At 35.7% G+C, this 18,112-nt stretch overlaps 1 protein-coding gene across 1 annotated transcript; it reads left to right on the plus strand.

The window, feature by feature from the left end:
- Positions 1 to 6,954: 6,954 nt before the first annotated feature.
- Positions 6,955 to 8,600, plus strand: LOC130053156 (uncharacterized). The gene is made up of 2 exons (XM_056159818.1): positions 6,955 to 7,041; positions 7,166 to 8,600. The coding sequence occupies exon 2, from the start codon at positions 7,294 to 7,296 to the stop codon at positions 8,200 to 8,202; it is 909 nt and encodes a 302-aa protein (XP_056015793.1). The 5' UTR covers positions 6,955 to 7,041; positions 7,166 to 7,293; the 3' UTR covers positions 8,203 to 8,600.
- Positions 8,601 to 18,112: the final 9,512 nt, after the last annotated feature.

Here is an 18,112-nt window from a genome sequence, read left to right on the forward strand (position 1 = left end):
CCATTTTTTGATATTAATCGATATGTTATGACACATTGAACAACTTTTGTTCTACATATCTTAACAAAATATTTACCAGTAAAGAGTTATACCTTTCGAAAGATATCGAAAAAAAATCGACTCTACAGGTAAGCCATCAGACCCGCAGTCCTATTTTCGGATATCAGTCGATAGGCCTTGATAAAGTGAACAACTTTTGTTCTATATGTCTTTACAAAATATTTACCAGTCAAAAGTTATTGATATCGACTGATATCGACTCTCCAGGCGAGCCATTAGGCCTATTTCTTGATATGAAGGGATTAGTCTTGATAAACTTAACAACTTTTGTTCAATATGTCTTAACAAAATATTTACCAGTAAAAAGTGACGGAGATTGACTAATATCGACAGAAATTCGACTCTACAGGTGAGCTAAAATGTCCGCGGGCCTATTTCTTGATATCGATAAATAGGTCTTGACAAATTAAACAACTTTTGTTCTACATGTCTTAACAAAATATTTACCAATAAAGAGTTATTGCTATCGAAAGATATCGACAAAACATCGACTCTACTGGTGAGCCATGAGGCCCGCAGGCGAAAGGGCCAGCCCGTTTTGCTTGATATCGTAAGAAAGGCCTTGTCATTTTAAACATTTTTTGCTCAACAAGTATTTAGAAATTCTTTACCGTTCTCGAGTTATCGCTACAAGAAATATTTAGGGGCCAAACTGTAGCTCCCTAACGGGGCCACATAGGGAAAAAACGAAATGTACATATTGTTTAGATTATCATTCTGAACAACTTTTGTTCAATAATGCTTTTCAAAATATTTGTCGTTTTCAAGATATGAGGCGTCAATTATTTATGATTTTGGCCCTTAAAATCCCTTATTACGTAACATATGACCTACTTTTTGATTTGATAAGAACAAGCTCCTTTAGATGAACATTTCCGCTTTAATGACTTATTACAAAATATTAATAGTTTCTGAGATATTCTCATAAACCTTTGGACCCTTCTGGGCCCCTAATTTCGACAAAAAATCGACTCTACAGGCGAGCCATTAGGACCATAGGCCTATTTCTTGATATCAATCGATAGATCTCGATAAACTGAACAACTTTTGTTCAATATGTCCTTACAAAATATTTACCAGTTACAAGTTTTTGAAATCGACTGATATCGACAAAAATCGACTCTACAGGCGAGCCATGAGGCCCACAGACCCATTTTTTGATATTGATCGATAGGTTATGACACATTGAACAACTTTTGTTCAATAATGCTTTTCAAAAAATATGTCGTTTTAAAGATATGAGGCGTCAAATATTTACGATTTTGGCCCTTAAAATCTCTAATTACGTAACATATGACCTACTTTTTGATTTGATAAGATCAAGCTCGTTGAGATGAACATTTCCGCTTCTACAACTTATTATAAAATATTAATAGTTTCTGAGATATTCTCAAAAACATTTGGACCCTTCTGAACCCCTAATTTAAAGGGCCAGCCCGTTTTGCTTGATATCGTAAGAAAGGCCTTGTCATTTTAAACATTTTTTGCTCAACAAGTATTTAGAAATTCTTTACCGTTCTCGAGTTATCTCTACAATAAATATTTAGGGGCCAAACTGTAGCTCCCTAACGGGGCCACATAGGGAAAAAACGAAATGTACATATTGTTTAGATTATCATTCTGAACAACTTTTGTTCAATAATGCTTTTCAAAATATTTGTCGTTTTCCAGATATGAGGCGTCAATTATTTATGATTTTGGCCCTTAAAATCCCTTATTACGTAACATATGACCTACTTTTTGATTTGATAAGAACAAGCTCCTTTAGATGAACATTTCCGCTTCAATGACTTATTACAAAATATTAATAGTTTCTGAGATATTCTCATAAACCTTTGGACCCTTCTAGGCCCCTAATTTAAAGGGTCAGCCCCTTTTGCTTGATATAGTAAGAAAGGTCATGACATTTCAAACATTTTTTGTTCAACAAGTATTTAGAAATTCTTTACCGTTCTCGAGTTATTTCTAGAAGTAATTTTAGGGGCCAAACTGTAGCTCCCTAACGGGGCCACATAGGGTAAAAACGAAATATGCATATTGTTCAGATCATCATTCTGAACAACTTTTGTTCTTTATTGCTTTTCAAAATATTTGTCGTTTTCGAGATACAAGGGGTAAAAAATTTATGGTTTTGGCCCTTAAAATCCCTTATTACGTAACATATGACCTAAATTTTTATATGAATAGATTTGGATTGTTGAGATGAACATTTTTTGTTCTTTGACTTATACCAAAATATTAACGATTTTTGAGATATTTGATCTAGACTTTGAGCCCTTCTAGATCCCTAATTTAAGGGGCTAGCCCCTAAATCTTGATATTTTCGAAAAGATCTTGTAAATATGCACAACTTTTGTTCTACATGTCTTAACAAAATATTTGCAAGAAAAAAGATATTGGAGATGAAAGGTCAAAAATCGCCGAAATTGGCGAAAAATTTTGGCATCCATTTTTTCAGCTCCAGGCGAGCGTTCAGGTAAATCGCCTCCGGTAAAATCGAATCCCCCACAAATCTTCTAAAATGTTTACTCTATCTTGTGTAGAAATTTCAAGACTCTAGCTTCAAAACTAACGGAGGAGATGCGTGGACAACAAGGCCCTTCAAAAAGTCACTAAAAGAGAGATAACTCCTGACCGGAAGTGACGTCAAGCAGGAAATTTTGCAAGCAAATTCTCGTCACCAAAAGACATCTTTCCTGAAAATTTCGTGAAAATCGATCGAGAAATGGCTGAGAAAAACGCGTGTACTACAAAGGAAAATAATAATAATAATAATAATGAAGAAGAAGAACGCGAACAATAATAGTAAGGTCTTCCGCAGGAGACGGAAGACCTTAACTAGTTCTAATTGTAACGGGGACCGTTACAGATGTTCCCCAAACCTCCCCCAATTAAAAAGTGATGTCCTTGTGAATCTATAGCAAAAAATCATTTTATTTTAGCCTTTAATTACATGTAGTACGTTCAATATGGTCATTTCAGTACCAAAAAATGAAAGAAAGCGTTGCACGCGCATACACGCGCATGCGTGTATGATTCCGAATTTTTGTTGATGTCGTTCAACAGGCATTTGTATCATATACCCACAGTGTGAATTTCATAACGTTTCCATCAAATATAAGGAAGTTATAGCGATTTTAAAATCGTCCAATCAGAATTCAGCACACGTGCATGCACATGCTGAGCAGTGATTCTAACCACAGCAATTTGTAAGGAGTACAAAGACACATCTAAACCATTAATATCAATAGAATATGATGAAAAACAAAAACGTTATCGTCCTTTAAAAATTGAACATTTAAAAACCGTTGCACGCGCATGTGCGTGTGTGTTGGCATTTTTTTGTTACACCAATATATAGATACACATATTGTCTACGTATGCTGTGAATATCATCTCATTCGCTTCATAAATAAGATAGTTACAAACGTTTTAGTATTATCCAATCAAAATGAAGCGCACGTGCATGCGCGTGCAAATTGGTAATTTTGACCATGCAGATCAGTTAATGGTCTCAATATCTACCTATGATATGAATTTCAAGCCATTTCAATGAACAACAAAAAAGTTAGACTGATTCCAAAGTTAGTGTACAAATTTTGTAATGCGCGTGCTGACAAAAAAACTATTATTTTTCATATGTACAAATGATATACTATCATCCTATTTAGGTTTTATATCGCTTCCTTCAATATTCTGATTTTCCATTTTTTGTACCAAAATTGCAATGCACGTGCACGCGCGTGCATGCACGTGCAGACAAAATGACTATCGCTATGCACATCTACAAACGCTATACTATCATCCTGGAAAGTTTCATATCGATCCCTTTTGTAGTTTCTGAGAACACTACCGGACAAAAAAGTACCGGAGAAAAAGAACAATAATAATAATAATAACTAGACACGATCTCGTTGCGAGCAACAAGTAGGTCTTCCGTCCGATTTGTTGATGCACTCGGAGTTAAAAAAAAAAAAAAAAAAAAAGACAAATGAGTCCCAATTTAGTTTCCGACTTTAAGACACTTTAGATATAATCAATTTTTCATATCATAAGCTTCTGAAGCAAAGTTGCGGTGAAATTCGTTTGAAATTCGACTCTCCAGGCGACCCATAAGGCCCGCGGGCCTATTTCTTGATGTCATTTGTTAGCCCTCTATAGACTCAACAACTTTAGTTCTATATGTCTTTACAAAATATTTACCTGTAAAAAGTTATTGAGATCGACCGATATCGACAAAAAATCGACTCTACAGGCGAGCCATTAGGACTATAGGCCTATTTCTTGATATCAATCGATAGATCTCGATAAACTGAACAACTTTTGTTCAATATGTCCTTACAAAATATTTACCAGTTACAAGTTTTTGAAATCGACTGATATCGACAAAAATCGACTCTACAGGCGAGCCATGAGGCCCACAGACCCATTTTTTGATATTGATCGATAGGTTATGACACATTGAACAACTTTTGTTCAATAATGCTTTTCAAAAAATATGTCGTTTTAAAGATATGAGGCGTCAAATATTTACGATTTTGGCCCTTAAAATCTCTAATTACGTAACATATGACCTACTTTTTGATTTGATAAGATCAAGCTCGTTGAGATGAACATTTCCGCTTCTACAACTTATTATAAAATATTAATAGTTTCTGAGATATTCTCAAAAACATTTGGACCCTTCTGAACCCCTAATTTAAAGGGCCAGCCCGTTTTGCTTGATATCGTAAGAAAGGCCTTGTCATTTTAAACATTTTTTGCTCAACAAGTATTTAGAAATTCTTTACCGTTCTCGAGTTATCTCTACAATAAATATTTAGGGGCCAAACTGTAGCTCCCTAACGGGGCCACATAGGGAAAAAACGAAATGTACATATTGTTTAGATTATCATTCTGAACAACTTTTGTTCAATAATGCTTTTCAAAATATTTGTCGTTTTCCAGATATGAGGCGTCAATTATTTATGATTTTGGCCCTTAAAATCCCTTATTACGTAACATATGACCTACTTTTTGATTTGATAAGAACAAGCTCCTTTAGATGAACATTTCCGCTTCAATGACTTATTACAAAATATTAATAGTTTCTGAGATATTTTCATAAACCTTTGGACCCTTCTGGGCCCCTAATTTAAAGAGTCAGCCCCTTTTGCTTGATATCGTAAGAAAGGTCATGACATTTCAAACATTTTTTGTTCAACAAGTATTTAGAAATTCTTTACCGTTCTCGAGTTATTTCTAGAAGTAATTTTTAGGGGCCAAACTGTAGCTCCCTAACGGGGCCACATAGGGTAAAAACGAAATATGCATATTGTTCAGATCATCATTCTGAACAACTTTTGTTCTTTATTGCTTTTCAAAATATTTGTCGTTTTCGAGATACAAGGGGTAAAAAAATTATGGTTTTGGCCCTTAAAATCCCTTATTACGTAACATATGACCTAAATTTTTATAGGAATAGATTTGGATTGTTGAGATGAACATTTTTTGTTCTTTGACTTATACCAAAATATTAACGATTTTTGAGATATTTGATCTAGACTTTGAGCCCTTCTAGATCCCTAATTTAAGGGGCTAGCCCCTAAATCTTGATATTTTCGAAAAGATCTCGTAAATGTGCACAACTTTTGTTCTACATGTCTTAACAAAATATTTGCAAGAAAAAAGATATTGGAGATGAAAGGTCAAAAATCGCCGAAATCGGCGAAAATTTTTGGCATCCATTTTATCAGGTCCAGGCGAGCGTTTAGGCAAATCGCCTCCGGTAAAATCGAATCCCCCACAAATCTTCTACAATGTTTACTCTATCTTGTGTAGAAATTTCAAGACTCTAGCTTCAAAACTGACGGAGGAGATGTGTGGACAACAAGGCCCTTCAAAAAGTCACTGAAAGAGAGATAACTCCTGACCGGAAGTGACGTCAAGCACGAAATTTTGCAAGCAAAGTCTCGTCACCAAAAGACATCTTTCCTGAAAATTTCGTGAAAATCGATCGAGAAATGGCTGAGAAAAACGCGTGTACTACCAAGGAAAATAATAATAATAATAATAATAATAATAAAAATAATAATAATAATAATGAAGAAGAAGAACGCGAACAATAATAGTAAGGTCTTCCGCAGGAGACGGAAGACCTTAATAAACAGTAGAATCACGAGAAGGTCTTCCGTTAGAAACGGAAGACCTTAATAAGAAACAGAGTAAAAACAATATGTTCCCAAACTTTGTTTGGGGAACATAATAATAATAATAATGAAGAAGAAGAACGCGAACAATAATAGTAAGGTCTTCCGCAGGAGACGGAAGACCTTAATAAAACTCAAACACATAATATTGGATAAGCTCGCATGCGCGAGTAGAACAGAGTTTATTCATATACGTGTACATAGACATCTAAAGGTTCATTATTCCACTCAACTCATTCTACAACAGAAAAAAAAGTTAAGTACATGTATATCAAAACACAAATATGTATTTGGTACAAAACAGAGGTCCGCTACATAACACCCCCCCCCCCCCCCCCCCCGACAGAGGTCTGCTGCATGAACCCCCACCCCCGACAGAGGTCTGCTGCATGAAATCCCCCCTCCTCAAAACAGAGGTCCACTGCATGAACTCCCCCCTCCACCCTTCGTACAATGAATATTGCTAATCGTTTTTTACTATCAATATGATTGTATTTGTACAAAAGGCCGAATTTAATATAAAAAGGGATAGAATCAAAGAAGTTATATCAATACATTATTTGCAGATTCGAATCTTTTAACGAAAGGAAATCTTTACGCCTGACGTAACTGTTAGCAAAATTACCCAACATAAACTAGGTCAAAGCAAACTTTAAAACTATATATTTACTCAAGCGATATCACGCAGATAGTGTATACAGGCTGACACGCCGCAGAGGTATTTAATTCTCAAGACTAGACGAGGTATTAGACGGAAGGTCGAAAGAACAGGTAGGCCATGTTGGATTTTAAGGTGAGAGTAAATTTTTATTATAGTAATGACCGCTGTGTTTTATACCATAGTATAATTCTATTTCGTTAATTGTTTTAATATGTCAAAATCTTTAAATGAAATTCCATTTTTATTTAATTAACAGTAAACTTCTCGTGTGACCCCGGCATTAGAAATGCATTCCCGGCGCAGTGCTCAGGAAGTCCTACTGAAGTCCGAGTTACAGTACCGAGTTTCTCTCCTCAGAGAATAAACAAAGATCAGCTCAATGAAATGTTTGGTTCTCTGTCGCCATTATCCATTAATACAGAACATGGCGAGACAATGAAGTCAGCAGAAGTTGTATCGTCTCCTCCAGTCAAACCACTGCTTGATGACCCGCGCCTCACCGCCACCATAAACACTGGATATGAATATCTAACCAGTGTTAGCTGTCTGAGTGAAGATCAAGTCTGGACACGCGGGGATAACGAAACCATGAAGCTTCTCAACCTCCAGAGTAAACTACTGACATCAATACAAACCAAGTTAGGGAACGAACCGCGGGACATAGCAGTGACACGGGACGGAGATCTTGTTTATACTGACACTACTAATAACACCGTGAACTTAATTAAGAATAAACAGATACATACCGTGATCACACAACAGGGGTGGAGACCTCGCTATGTCTGCTGTACCGCGTCTAACCATCTCCTGGTTACCATGTTCAGTGATGATTACAAACAATCCAAAGTTGTGCGTTACTCCGGCTCCACAGAGACACAAAGCATTCAGTTTGATGACCAGGGTCGTCCTCTCTATTCACCTCGTAGTTTCTTAGCATATAACACTAAATACGTCAGTGAAAACAGGAACTTGGATATCTGTGTGGCTGACAATGACGCTAGTGCAGTAGTGGTGGTCAATCAGTCAGGAAAACTCCGATTTAGATACACTGGTCATCCCTCTAATACCGAGCAATTATTTAATCCATTCGGCATCACTACAGACAGCCAGAGTCACATCCTGACAGCAGACTGTGACAATCACCGTATCCACATCCTAGATCAGGACGGACAGTTTCTTCGTTACATTCACTGTGATTTAGTACGTCCATGGGGTTTATGTGTGGACATCAGAGACAACCTCTTTGTGGCTGAGTGTGACACTGTAAAAGTGAAGAAAATCCAATATCTATAAACACAGTGTCAATTACACATCTCTACACAGCGTTAATTACACATCTAAACACAGTGTTAATTACACAGCTCAACACAGCGTTAATTACACATATCTGCAACGTTAACTACACATCTCTACACAGTGTAAATTACAGAACTGGTTTGATTCCTTCTACTTGTTAATTACATCATCTTGTTAATTACAGCCCTGTGTTAATTACAGCCCCGTGTTAATTATAGTCCTGTGTACATTACAGTCCTATGTACATTACAGCCCTGTGTTCATTATAGCCCTGTGTTTGTGATGTGTAACATGTATTTGTGTTTGTGAGTTTAATGGAACATTATTTTGTTTGTGAATTAATTCAATATGTGTTTGATTTTACAATGTATATATTAGATAAACATGATACAGAGTTCAGTCTTACATTATTACTGAGTACTTACTTAGATTTGTAGTACTGTAGCAGAGAGTGACCCCAAACGTCCAGTCTTCATCACATATCTTCAGATTCAAGGTCACAGTCTTCTGTTTACCATCAATAACATCACATCACTTATCTAAATCTCGACCGTCCTACACAATAAACAAAGTGTAATCATATCAAACTGAATTGTCAAGGATAGTCTGTGATATGTAATTTAGTGGGAAGGAAAATAAGATATGGCCGAACCGAGAATCGAATCCAAGGCCCTTCGTTCCCTTGATATGACTGGACCAGGAATTGGACCGGAGACCCCTGTATTACTAGTCAGGTGTTCTAACCACTGAACTATACAAACCAATATCCATGGTTTGACTGGACCGGGAATCAAACCCGACACCCCTGTATTACATACGTAATAGTCAGGTGTTCTAAACACACAAAACTATCCAGGCCAATATCCACAATACAAAGTGAGCTTTTCCAATTGAAATTGATCTGTTGTTATTGACTTTTTACATTGTCATCTTCTTCTCCACAACCACTTGGCCAATTCCAATCAAAACTGGTACCATTCATCCTTAGGTAAAGGCAATTCATGTTTGTTCAAATGATTGATTGTATCTTGTTTAACATTTAAATTTAGACCTATACTCGGCACTTACGGCCATTGAGCAGTGAGAGTTCTTTAGCGTGCCACACCTACTGTGACACGGGACATCCGTTTTTCAGGTCATCTACGAGGACCCGTGACATTCACAGATGATGCTGAGTGTTTGACGATGGAACTGTCACTACCTGTTTTAACGACTTAGGTCTGTTGTGGCCAGGACTCGAACCCGGCCTTCCGCATGAGGAGGCGTGTGCTCTAATCTCTATACCACCACGATGTTGCCGTTTTTTCAAACGAAGTGTCAATTGGAAAATAATCAAGAAAAGGCAAAATAGGGTGGGCTATTTAAAAAATCTTCTCACGAATCATTGGACCAGAAAAAATGAAATTGGTGTAAAAATTTCCTGATATAGTATAAATACAAGTTTGTTAAAACAATGGCCTCCCTGGGTTTGGGTAGGACCTCATCAAGGGGTCAAAAGTTTTACATGGAGATATAAATGAAAACTCTTCTTAACAAGAACGAGAAGGTCATAATTAATCATATCAATATGCAAGCATCCCCAGGTAGTGCAGATTCAAGTTTGTTCAAAATGTGGTCCTCGGGGAAGGGTGGGCATGAACAACAATAATGAACACAATTTTTTAAGCAGATGTATAGGGACATGTTTTTGAAATTCTTTATCTCAAAAACAGCAGGGTCATGATTAGTCATGTTAATATGCAAACACGTTCAGATAGTGCAGGTAATTAAGTAAATTACGGTCGACAGGGGACGCTTACTCATCCTTGGCACCTGATCCCACCTCTTATGTATCCAGGGGTCCATGTTTGCCCAACTCTCTATTTTGCATTGCTTATAGGAATTATGAGATTGATCACTTTTCGTTATCTTCACCTTTCACTTAAACAAATCATTTTCAAGTGTAGCATGTGTGTGGATTCAAGTGTTTTATATGCCCGTGACTATAGCCGGGGAGGGGGAGGCATATTGTCCTGTCCTGTATGTCTGCCCCCTACTTTAACATTGCTACTAACTTTTGAATTGTGAGTCATATGGCTCTCATATTTTATATATTACATTATTTATTACATTCTAGGTAAAAAGACCTTCCTGATATAACCAGAGATTTCAACCTTCAGATAGTGCAGGTAATTCACTTAAACAATTCATTTTCAAGTGTAGCAGGTGTGTGGATTTTTATATGCCTGTGACTATAGCTGGGGAGGCATATTGTCCTGTCCTGTATGCCTTCCCCCTACTTTAACATTGCTACTAACTTTTGAATTGTGAGTCATATGGCTCTCATATTTCATATATCGGCATTCTATGTAAAAGACTTTCCTGATATTACCAGAGATTTCAACCTTGTGACCTAAACCTTACCGTTTCAGTTTCTTAAAGAAACCCAAACTTAGACAGTATATCCTGAACTATTTAAAGTACGGTCCTTAGATTTTGTATATAGATTCCTTCTGACAGTACCTTTCATTTTACACCATTGTTTTTGACTTTGCAATCTTGACCTTAAAGTTTGGCTTATATTTCAAAACTTCAGGTGAAACTTGAACCTTGCTGCTCATCAATTTTGAATTGTAAGTGATGGGTCATTCACTTTTCATGTGTGCATTTCTTGTGACAAAACCTTTTTAGCTATCAAAGTTTTTACTTGTGATATTGGCTTTGGAGTTTGACCAACTTTTAAGAAAACCTCATCAAGGTCATATCTCCGGAACTGTTTAAGCTGGGGCTTTCATATTTTGTATATCAGATTTTTTATCACAAGACCCTTTGATCAAACGATATTTGATACTGTGACCTTGACCTTTAAGATTCACTCCAGCTGCAAAACCTTTATTGGAACTTCAACTTGCTGATAACGTTTAAATGGTGAATAAGATATCTTTAATTTTACTAAATCCAAGAGACCTTGAACAATTCTATATGATCAATCACTTCATGTTGAATTCTTGAGTCGGAGAGGACATTCTAAGATTTAGGAACTTCTGCCCAATTGTTTTGTTAAAACATCTGGAAAATGATATATGTTAAAACAAATTTAGTCGATTAGTAGAAGAATACCCATGTGTTAATAAAATGCCCACACTTAATGCAGGGAGTTAATTGCACATGGTCGTTGACTACACTGGGCTTTTTTTTTTTTTTTGTTATTCGCGATTTTTGTTTACTTCTTGAAAGGACAAGGGACGTTATTGGCTATATACCGCCGAGATTTTTTCCATTTTTTCAACTTTCATACTATGCTTAATTATTCTTTTTATTTACACAACTAGGATGTTCTTCTAATCCCACTTGCATGAAAATGACGTAATATTTTATTATGACGTCATGAATATACGCTAAAGTTGAGCTGTTTAGCGGAATCTGTTGATTTGAAATAAATTATGAATAAACTTTAGCAAAAACAAATACTTTTGCATGCAACAACCAGATTTATATTTTGCATGTTTAATTATCCATTAATATTCTTCTTTCATTATCAATATGGTGTCGGTTGTTGGCTGCAAACAATATGAATTTTAAAAAAGAATGAATGCGAAATCGGCTATTTTCGATACGCAAAGTCAATATTTTGCATGTTATAGAACTGAAAAATAATAATACTTTTGCATGCAACAACCAGATTTATATTTTGCATGTTTGATTATCCATTAATATTCTTCTTTCATTATCAATATGGTGTCGGTTGTTGTTGCAAACAATATGAATTTTTAAAAAAGAATGAATGCGAAATCGGCTGTTTTTGATACGCAAAGTCAATATTTTGCATGTTATAGAACTAAAGGAAAAAAAAAACTTTTGCATGCAACAACCAGATTTATATTTTGCATGTTTAATTATCCATTAATATTCTTCTTTCATTATCAATATGGTGTCGGTTGTTGGCTGCAAACAATATGAATTTTAAAAAAGAATGAATACGTAAATCGGCCGTTTTCGTTACGCAAAGTCAATATTTTGCATGTTATAGAACTGAAGCAAACTGTTCCATCATTTAACCTCATAAACTTTTACTTACTCTGCGATTTAATAAATACATGTATGTCCTGTCAAACAATTAATGCTTTACCTAGTTTGCCATAAATATCTGCACCTAATAAATGCAGATGTCTGCCTTTCGAGTCACGGAGGCGGATCAAAAATCCACCGCATGATGAATGGAAATTATTCTACTTTCGTTTTCAAAGGACATGTCTTTTCAAAATAAGATTATTTAAGAATAAATTGAATTTAAAAAAAATATATAATCAAAGACACGCATAGACCTGTAATAACTCGAATTTATTTTCTTTTTACAAAAATCGGACCAAAATTCGTTCATTTTCGGCAAAAAATACGTTACATCTCAAGAGCTAGATAGTTGGGATGTATGTTACTTTTTTCGCTTTTTAAACTATCTTTGATACAAATATATCAAATATAATGCATAAAACTTGTTGCTAATAATATTGACGTGTTTGTGCGGGTTTTTCTTTAAAGCAGTTTTCTTACATCAATTTTAACGTACATGCATGCATGTATATATATGATGCATGTTGAAATTAGATGTTACTACATTAGTAATTAGATATTGATTCCAAAGGTTCTTAAAACGGTTTAAATTAAAAATAAATTAACAACAAATCATTATTTATATCTTCCAGCGAGATGTGGTTTCTTTAAAACGTCGAAAACCTGTGATCGATTTGAAACTTCGACCATTGTTGTGGCAGCTTTTTCTCTATATCGCATATTGATTGATTGAATATTGCTTAACGCCCCTCTTGAGAATATTTCACTCATGGAAACCTCACCACTGCCGGTGAAGGGCTGCACAATTTAGGCCTATGCTCGGCGCTTATGGCCATTGAGCAGGGAGGGATCTTTATCGTGCCACACCTGCTGTGACACGGGACCTCAGTTTTTTGCGGTCTTATCCGAAGACCACCCCATTTAGTCGCCTCTTACGACAAGCAAGGAGTACTGAGGACCTACTCAAACCTGGATCCCCACGTGGTCATATATATATATATATATATATATATATATATATATATAATAGATGCACATTTACAGGTGCACTTATATAACAAAGGTAATTGGGTAGGATGCACATGTGTATATACACATGTATAGATATAAATATTCAAACACCGTAGTATCGAAGAGGGGTTGCCCCTCCACTTTTGGGGAGGGGGGGGGGGGGTGATGTCGACCATTTCCTTGCTATGGGAACAACTTGACCAGTCTAATGACACTTCAACTTTTATCAATCTTATAAAATATATAATATATGTGTTGTGGTGATTTTTATTAAAAGTTTATATTAATAGTATTGATGTATGCCCCTCCATGATTAGGAAAACTGGAGTATAACCGTAAGGTTATGTACATATGTAGACGCTTCTCTCTCTCTCTCTCTCTCTCTCTCTCTCTCTCTCTCTCACGTCAAGGTGTTCTGGATAGGCCTGGCCCGGACATTGAAAAATGATGCATGATGTTTATTAAATTCGTTTTTAAAAAAGGTCTGTTGTAGTTACATATACTGTCTCTTGGAAACAGACACGTGGCATCATTTATTGGGGGTGGAGTCGAAAGATAAGTTGGTAGTTAACTAGGAAATGAAAAAAAAAACCTTTCTGCCTGATCTTCGAATTCTTAAATCGCAGGGAGGGGGGATATTCTTTGCTACATGGGTTCAATTCATAATTTTAAGCCTATTTTTTTCTCATTCAATACTACTATCAAAAATGGGGGGGGGGGGGGGGTTTCACTCAATATTTCCTTATTCACATATGAAAATAAGTGCCTGGGAAAAGCATTTAAATATACTACATTGTCTATACATGTACTCAAACAACTTCTCAGAGTCTGTTCTAGATTTAGACTGAATGTCGGTGCATACAATGACATGCCCACTGACTGATGTAATTTTCATTTATCAAAGATGAACACTATATGGAGAGAGAGAGAGAGAGAGAGAGAGAGAGAGAGAGAGAGAGAGTTAGAGTTGGAACTACTCTTTGTTGACCATTTAGGGGAATGTAAAGATATAAACATGACGCATTTTTGTGAGGGATTTTAAATACATTTGCTATATGAAATATACCATCTGAAGTTAATGTATATATTACTTGACGTGTTTTGCTGTACCCAAGAAAATGATATCCCATTCATGCAACATAAATTTGTATCGTTTAGTACATGTACATTTACCACACTTTATTCAATATGTTTTGTAAATACCCACAGCAGGCAGATATATTTTATTCGTATCATGTACTGTAACATGTATATTGCATACACATGTAAGCAGACCTGTTATATAGTCCTTGGTGTACATAGCATAACAAGTAATTTTATCCGACTCAATCAACGTTTAAAAAAGGAAAAAGAAAATTCAAGAGCCAATTTATTGTCCATATTTCATTTGAATAGGAGGATATCGAACAGCACCTTCGAAAATATGATTGCATTCTACTCAACAACGTTTAACAAATATATTTACACGCATTATTTTCCTCACTCTAATTAACACAAGATTCTTCCGCAAAATGTCTATGACCACGATTAAGTTACATGTAAATGAATAATGTATTTTCAATAGCATGCCAGTTTTCAATAGTCTTTGATATCAATGAGTATTTTGATATAAAAAGTTAAAATTGTAACTTTTAGAAAAATATTCTAGAAGAATCAGGGGACTGTAAATCCTATAACGTCGATGACGTCGTTCCGAAAAAGCGACCGTAGGAAGACAGCGTCTGAGTTAACAATGCAATATTGTAACGTTATATTCTCAATATCAGCAACAAGTAAATGGTACATGTTATATATGAATGAAACGAGAAAATTATCACTTTTCTACCTGCAAAATGTGATCGGTTTTTGAAACGCGGCCAATTTTGGCCAATAACGTCCCTTGTCCTTTTAGTGCTGACAGTTCACAGCTCATTTTCCCCAAAAATCACAAAATGACAACTTTCCTAGAGCTTTCAAAAAATTTGTTCCATTACTAAAGGTTTGAACTTTGCAATTTTGATACATTTCTAAAGTTGAAAATTCTCGTTTAAACTCTAAAATTAATGCTTTCTGACAGCCCTTGCAAAAATATTGAACCTCCAACGATAATATTCAGACGCATGACCACTGACAAAAAACAGTTTTGCATGTCTTCCAGTGAGAGAAAGCGAAAATAGGTAGACCCAGTATTTTGACATACTAAGCGAGAATAACGAGATACAACTCATACGCGAACTAACATTTACGTGTGGATCAGTATAACCGTAACCAAGAGCTACGAGAAACACATGCAGGTCTTTAAATGTGAGTGTTATTTTCATCTGAACACGTCACGCGTTTGTTTAACAGACATTGTTTGGTCAATAGGGATAAGGAATGGTTTCTGTTAGGGAAAGGTTTATAATTTCTTAATTATATGACAAGTAAGTGTGGATCCCTTAAGGGGTATTTAAATAAGTTTCTACATGACAAATTAGTTGTCATTCTAAATCATGTGAGAAAATGTCCGAGTAAGCATGAAGAAACCTTTAAATTCCGGATGATCTTCAAAGCGTAGCTGAGAGCACACTGGTGCGTTCAATGTTATAAATTTACAGTATCAATATGATTTTATCATTTTATTGATACATGATATAAAATACTTGATTAGAATATGAAAATGAGCTGTAGTGTGAATCCTTTTAGCTTTTATCTCTGATAATATACTGCTTTTGAAAACAAGAGCCCCACAGGCCTTATTGGTCACCTGGGTACTAGTGAAAAAGTATCGATACTACTCCCACGGGCTATGAAATCTAGAAAAAAATCCTGTTCTGAACATCTATGCTAAATTCTAATATTCAGCAACGGTATAAAAAAGATGTGTTCTCAAAACACCATTGCCCTCAAAAGTGCATGCACTGATGAAAGGCTTTAAATAATAATTAACATTAAAATATCAAGAGATAAGACAGATTTGGACCCATCCTAAAGTCATAACCCTGGTTTGTAAAATTCACATTTTTTTGTACATCCTTTTCTGCTATTCCTAAGTATGCATTTAGATGCTATACAGTAACAGCAAACTTACACATAAATACTATATACTAAGTTTGGCCTACCTTGGGGTCAGAACCCCTACTCTGAGGATCATTAAATTTATAATTTTGGTAAAGGACTACCATCTCTATCCATTTAGTTTCAATTTAGTATAAATGGCACTAAAGAAGATGTTATTTAAGTGCTTTACACATAAACACTATATATTAAGTTTGGGCCCGCCCTAGGGTTGGAACCCCTACCCTAGGGATCATGAAATTTACAATTTTGGTAGATACTTCCCTGCTCTACATCACCATGCATTTAGTTTTTCTTACATGTGTGCGGTTCTTAAGAAAAAGATATTTTGAAAATTTGTCAATTTTGGGCAGTTTTTGACCCGACCCTAAGGCCCCAGGAGTGAAGGAATCCTGACATTTATAATTTATGTTCCATTGCTCCAAATATGTTTCATACCAAATTTGAAAAGAATTGGAACGATAGTTATCAAGAAGAAGTTTAAAATGTCCATTGTTCACACATTTAATAACTCACCATTTTGGCCCCACCCTAGATGATACCACAAACCCCGATACCAAAAACCCTTACCCCTGGGATCATCAAATTTACAACTTTGGTAAAGGACTATCTGTTCTTTCTAAATAGCTATTGATACTCTCAATTCAGTACCAATAGCACTAAAGATGTTATTTAAGTGTTTTACACATAAACATTATATACCAAGTTTGGCCCCGCCCTGGGGTTAGAATCCCTACCCCGAGGATCATGAAATTTACAATTTTGGTAGAGGCCTTCTTGCTCTACATCACCATGCATTTATTTTTTCTTACACACGTGCGGTTCTTGAGAAGAAGATTTTTGAAAATTGGTCAATTTTGGGCAGTCTTTGGCCCGCCTCTAATGCCCCAGGGTGCTGGAATCCTGAAATTTACATTATATGTCCCCTTTGTCTTAAAGATGATTCATACTAAATTTGAAAAGACTTGGATAGGTGGTTATCAAGAAGAAGTTAAAAATGTTCAATTGTTAATGCACGATGGACGATGCACAACGCACGATGACGGACGACAACCAATTGCAAATAGCTAGCTGTGTCGTAGTTATACGATTCCCTTTACTCAAGGGTTATCATTTTACAAAAAAAGACCATTTTTCCTATATATTACTATGTAATACTTCTGATAATCTAATATGACTCCACCATTTTTGATCCCCTATTGTGATCTCCGTGGTGCCACAATTTGAACAAATTTGAATCTACACTATGTCAGGAAATGACTCCACACTCTTTTTTTCATTACCTCCCCTTTGGATTTAGCATGGTCCTCAATTTTGCACAAACTTGAATCCTCTTTACCTAAGCATGCTTTGAGGCAAGTTTGGCTGCTATCAGCCCTGTGGTGTTTGAGAAGAAGTCGAAAAATGTTAAACGTTAATGAAGAGACGAAAAAACTGATGCTGGACAAAATCTTATCAAAATAGTTCACTTTAGCTTTCAGCTCATGTGAGCTAAAAAGGGTTAACACTGTATGCTCCAGCCATTGCATGAATGAGGCATAAAACATTTTACATAATTTCATTAACACACCTGCCATTTTCTACAGCAATAGAGCTATCCAAATTCTACAGAATGTTAGAATCTCAGGAAAATTATCCTCATCAATCAGCCGGACATCTCAAGTAACTTCTACCCTGTAAAATTATTTTCAACATTAAGTACTAGGTAACCAAAATGATTTCTTCCCACCATTATATTATGCTATTAGAACATGAATGTTTACAAAAAATTCATGTAACAATTCTGAATGTACCAAACTGAGAACAAACC

Source organism: Ostrea edulis, chromosome 3 (assembly GCF_947568905.1).
Source record: "Ostrea edulis chromosome 3, xbOstEdul1.1, whole genome shotgun sequence".
NCBI lineage: Eukaryota > Metazoa > Mollusca > Bivalvia > Ostreida > Ostreidae > Ostrea > Ostrea edulis.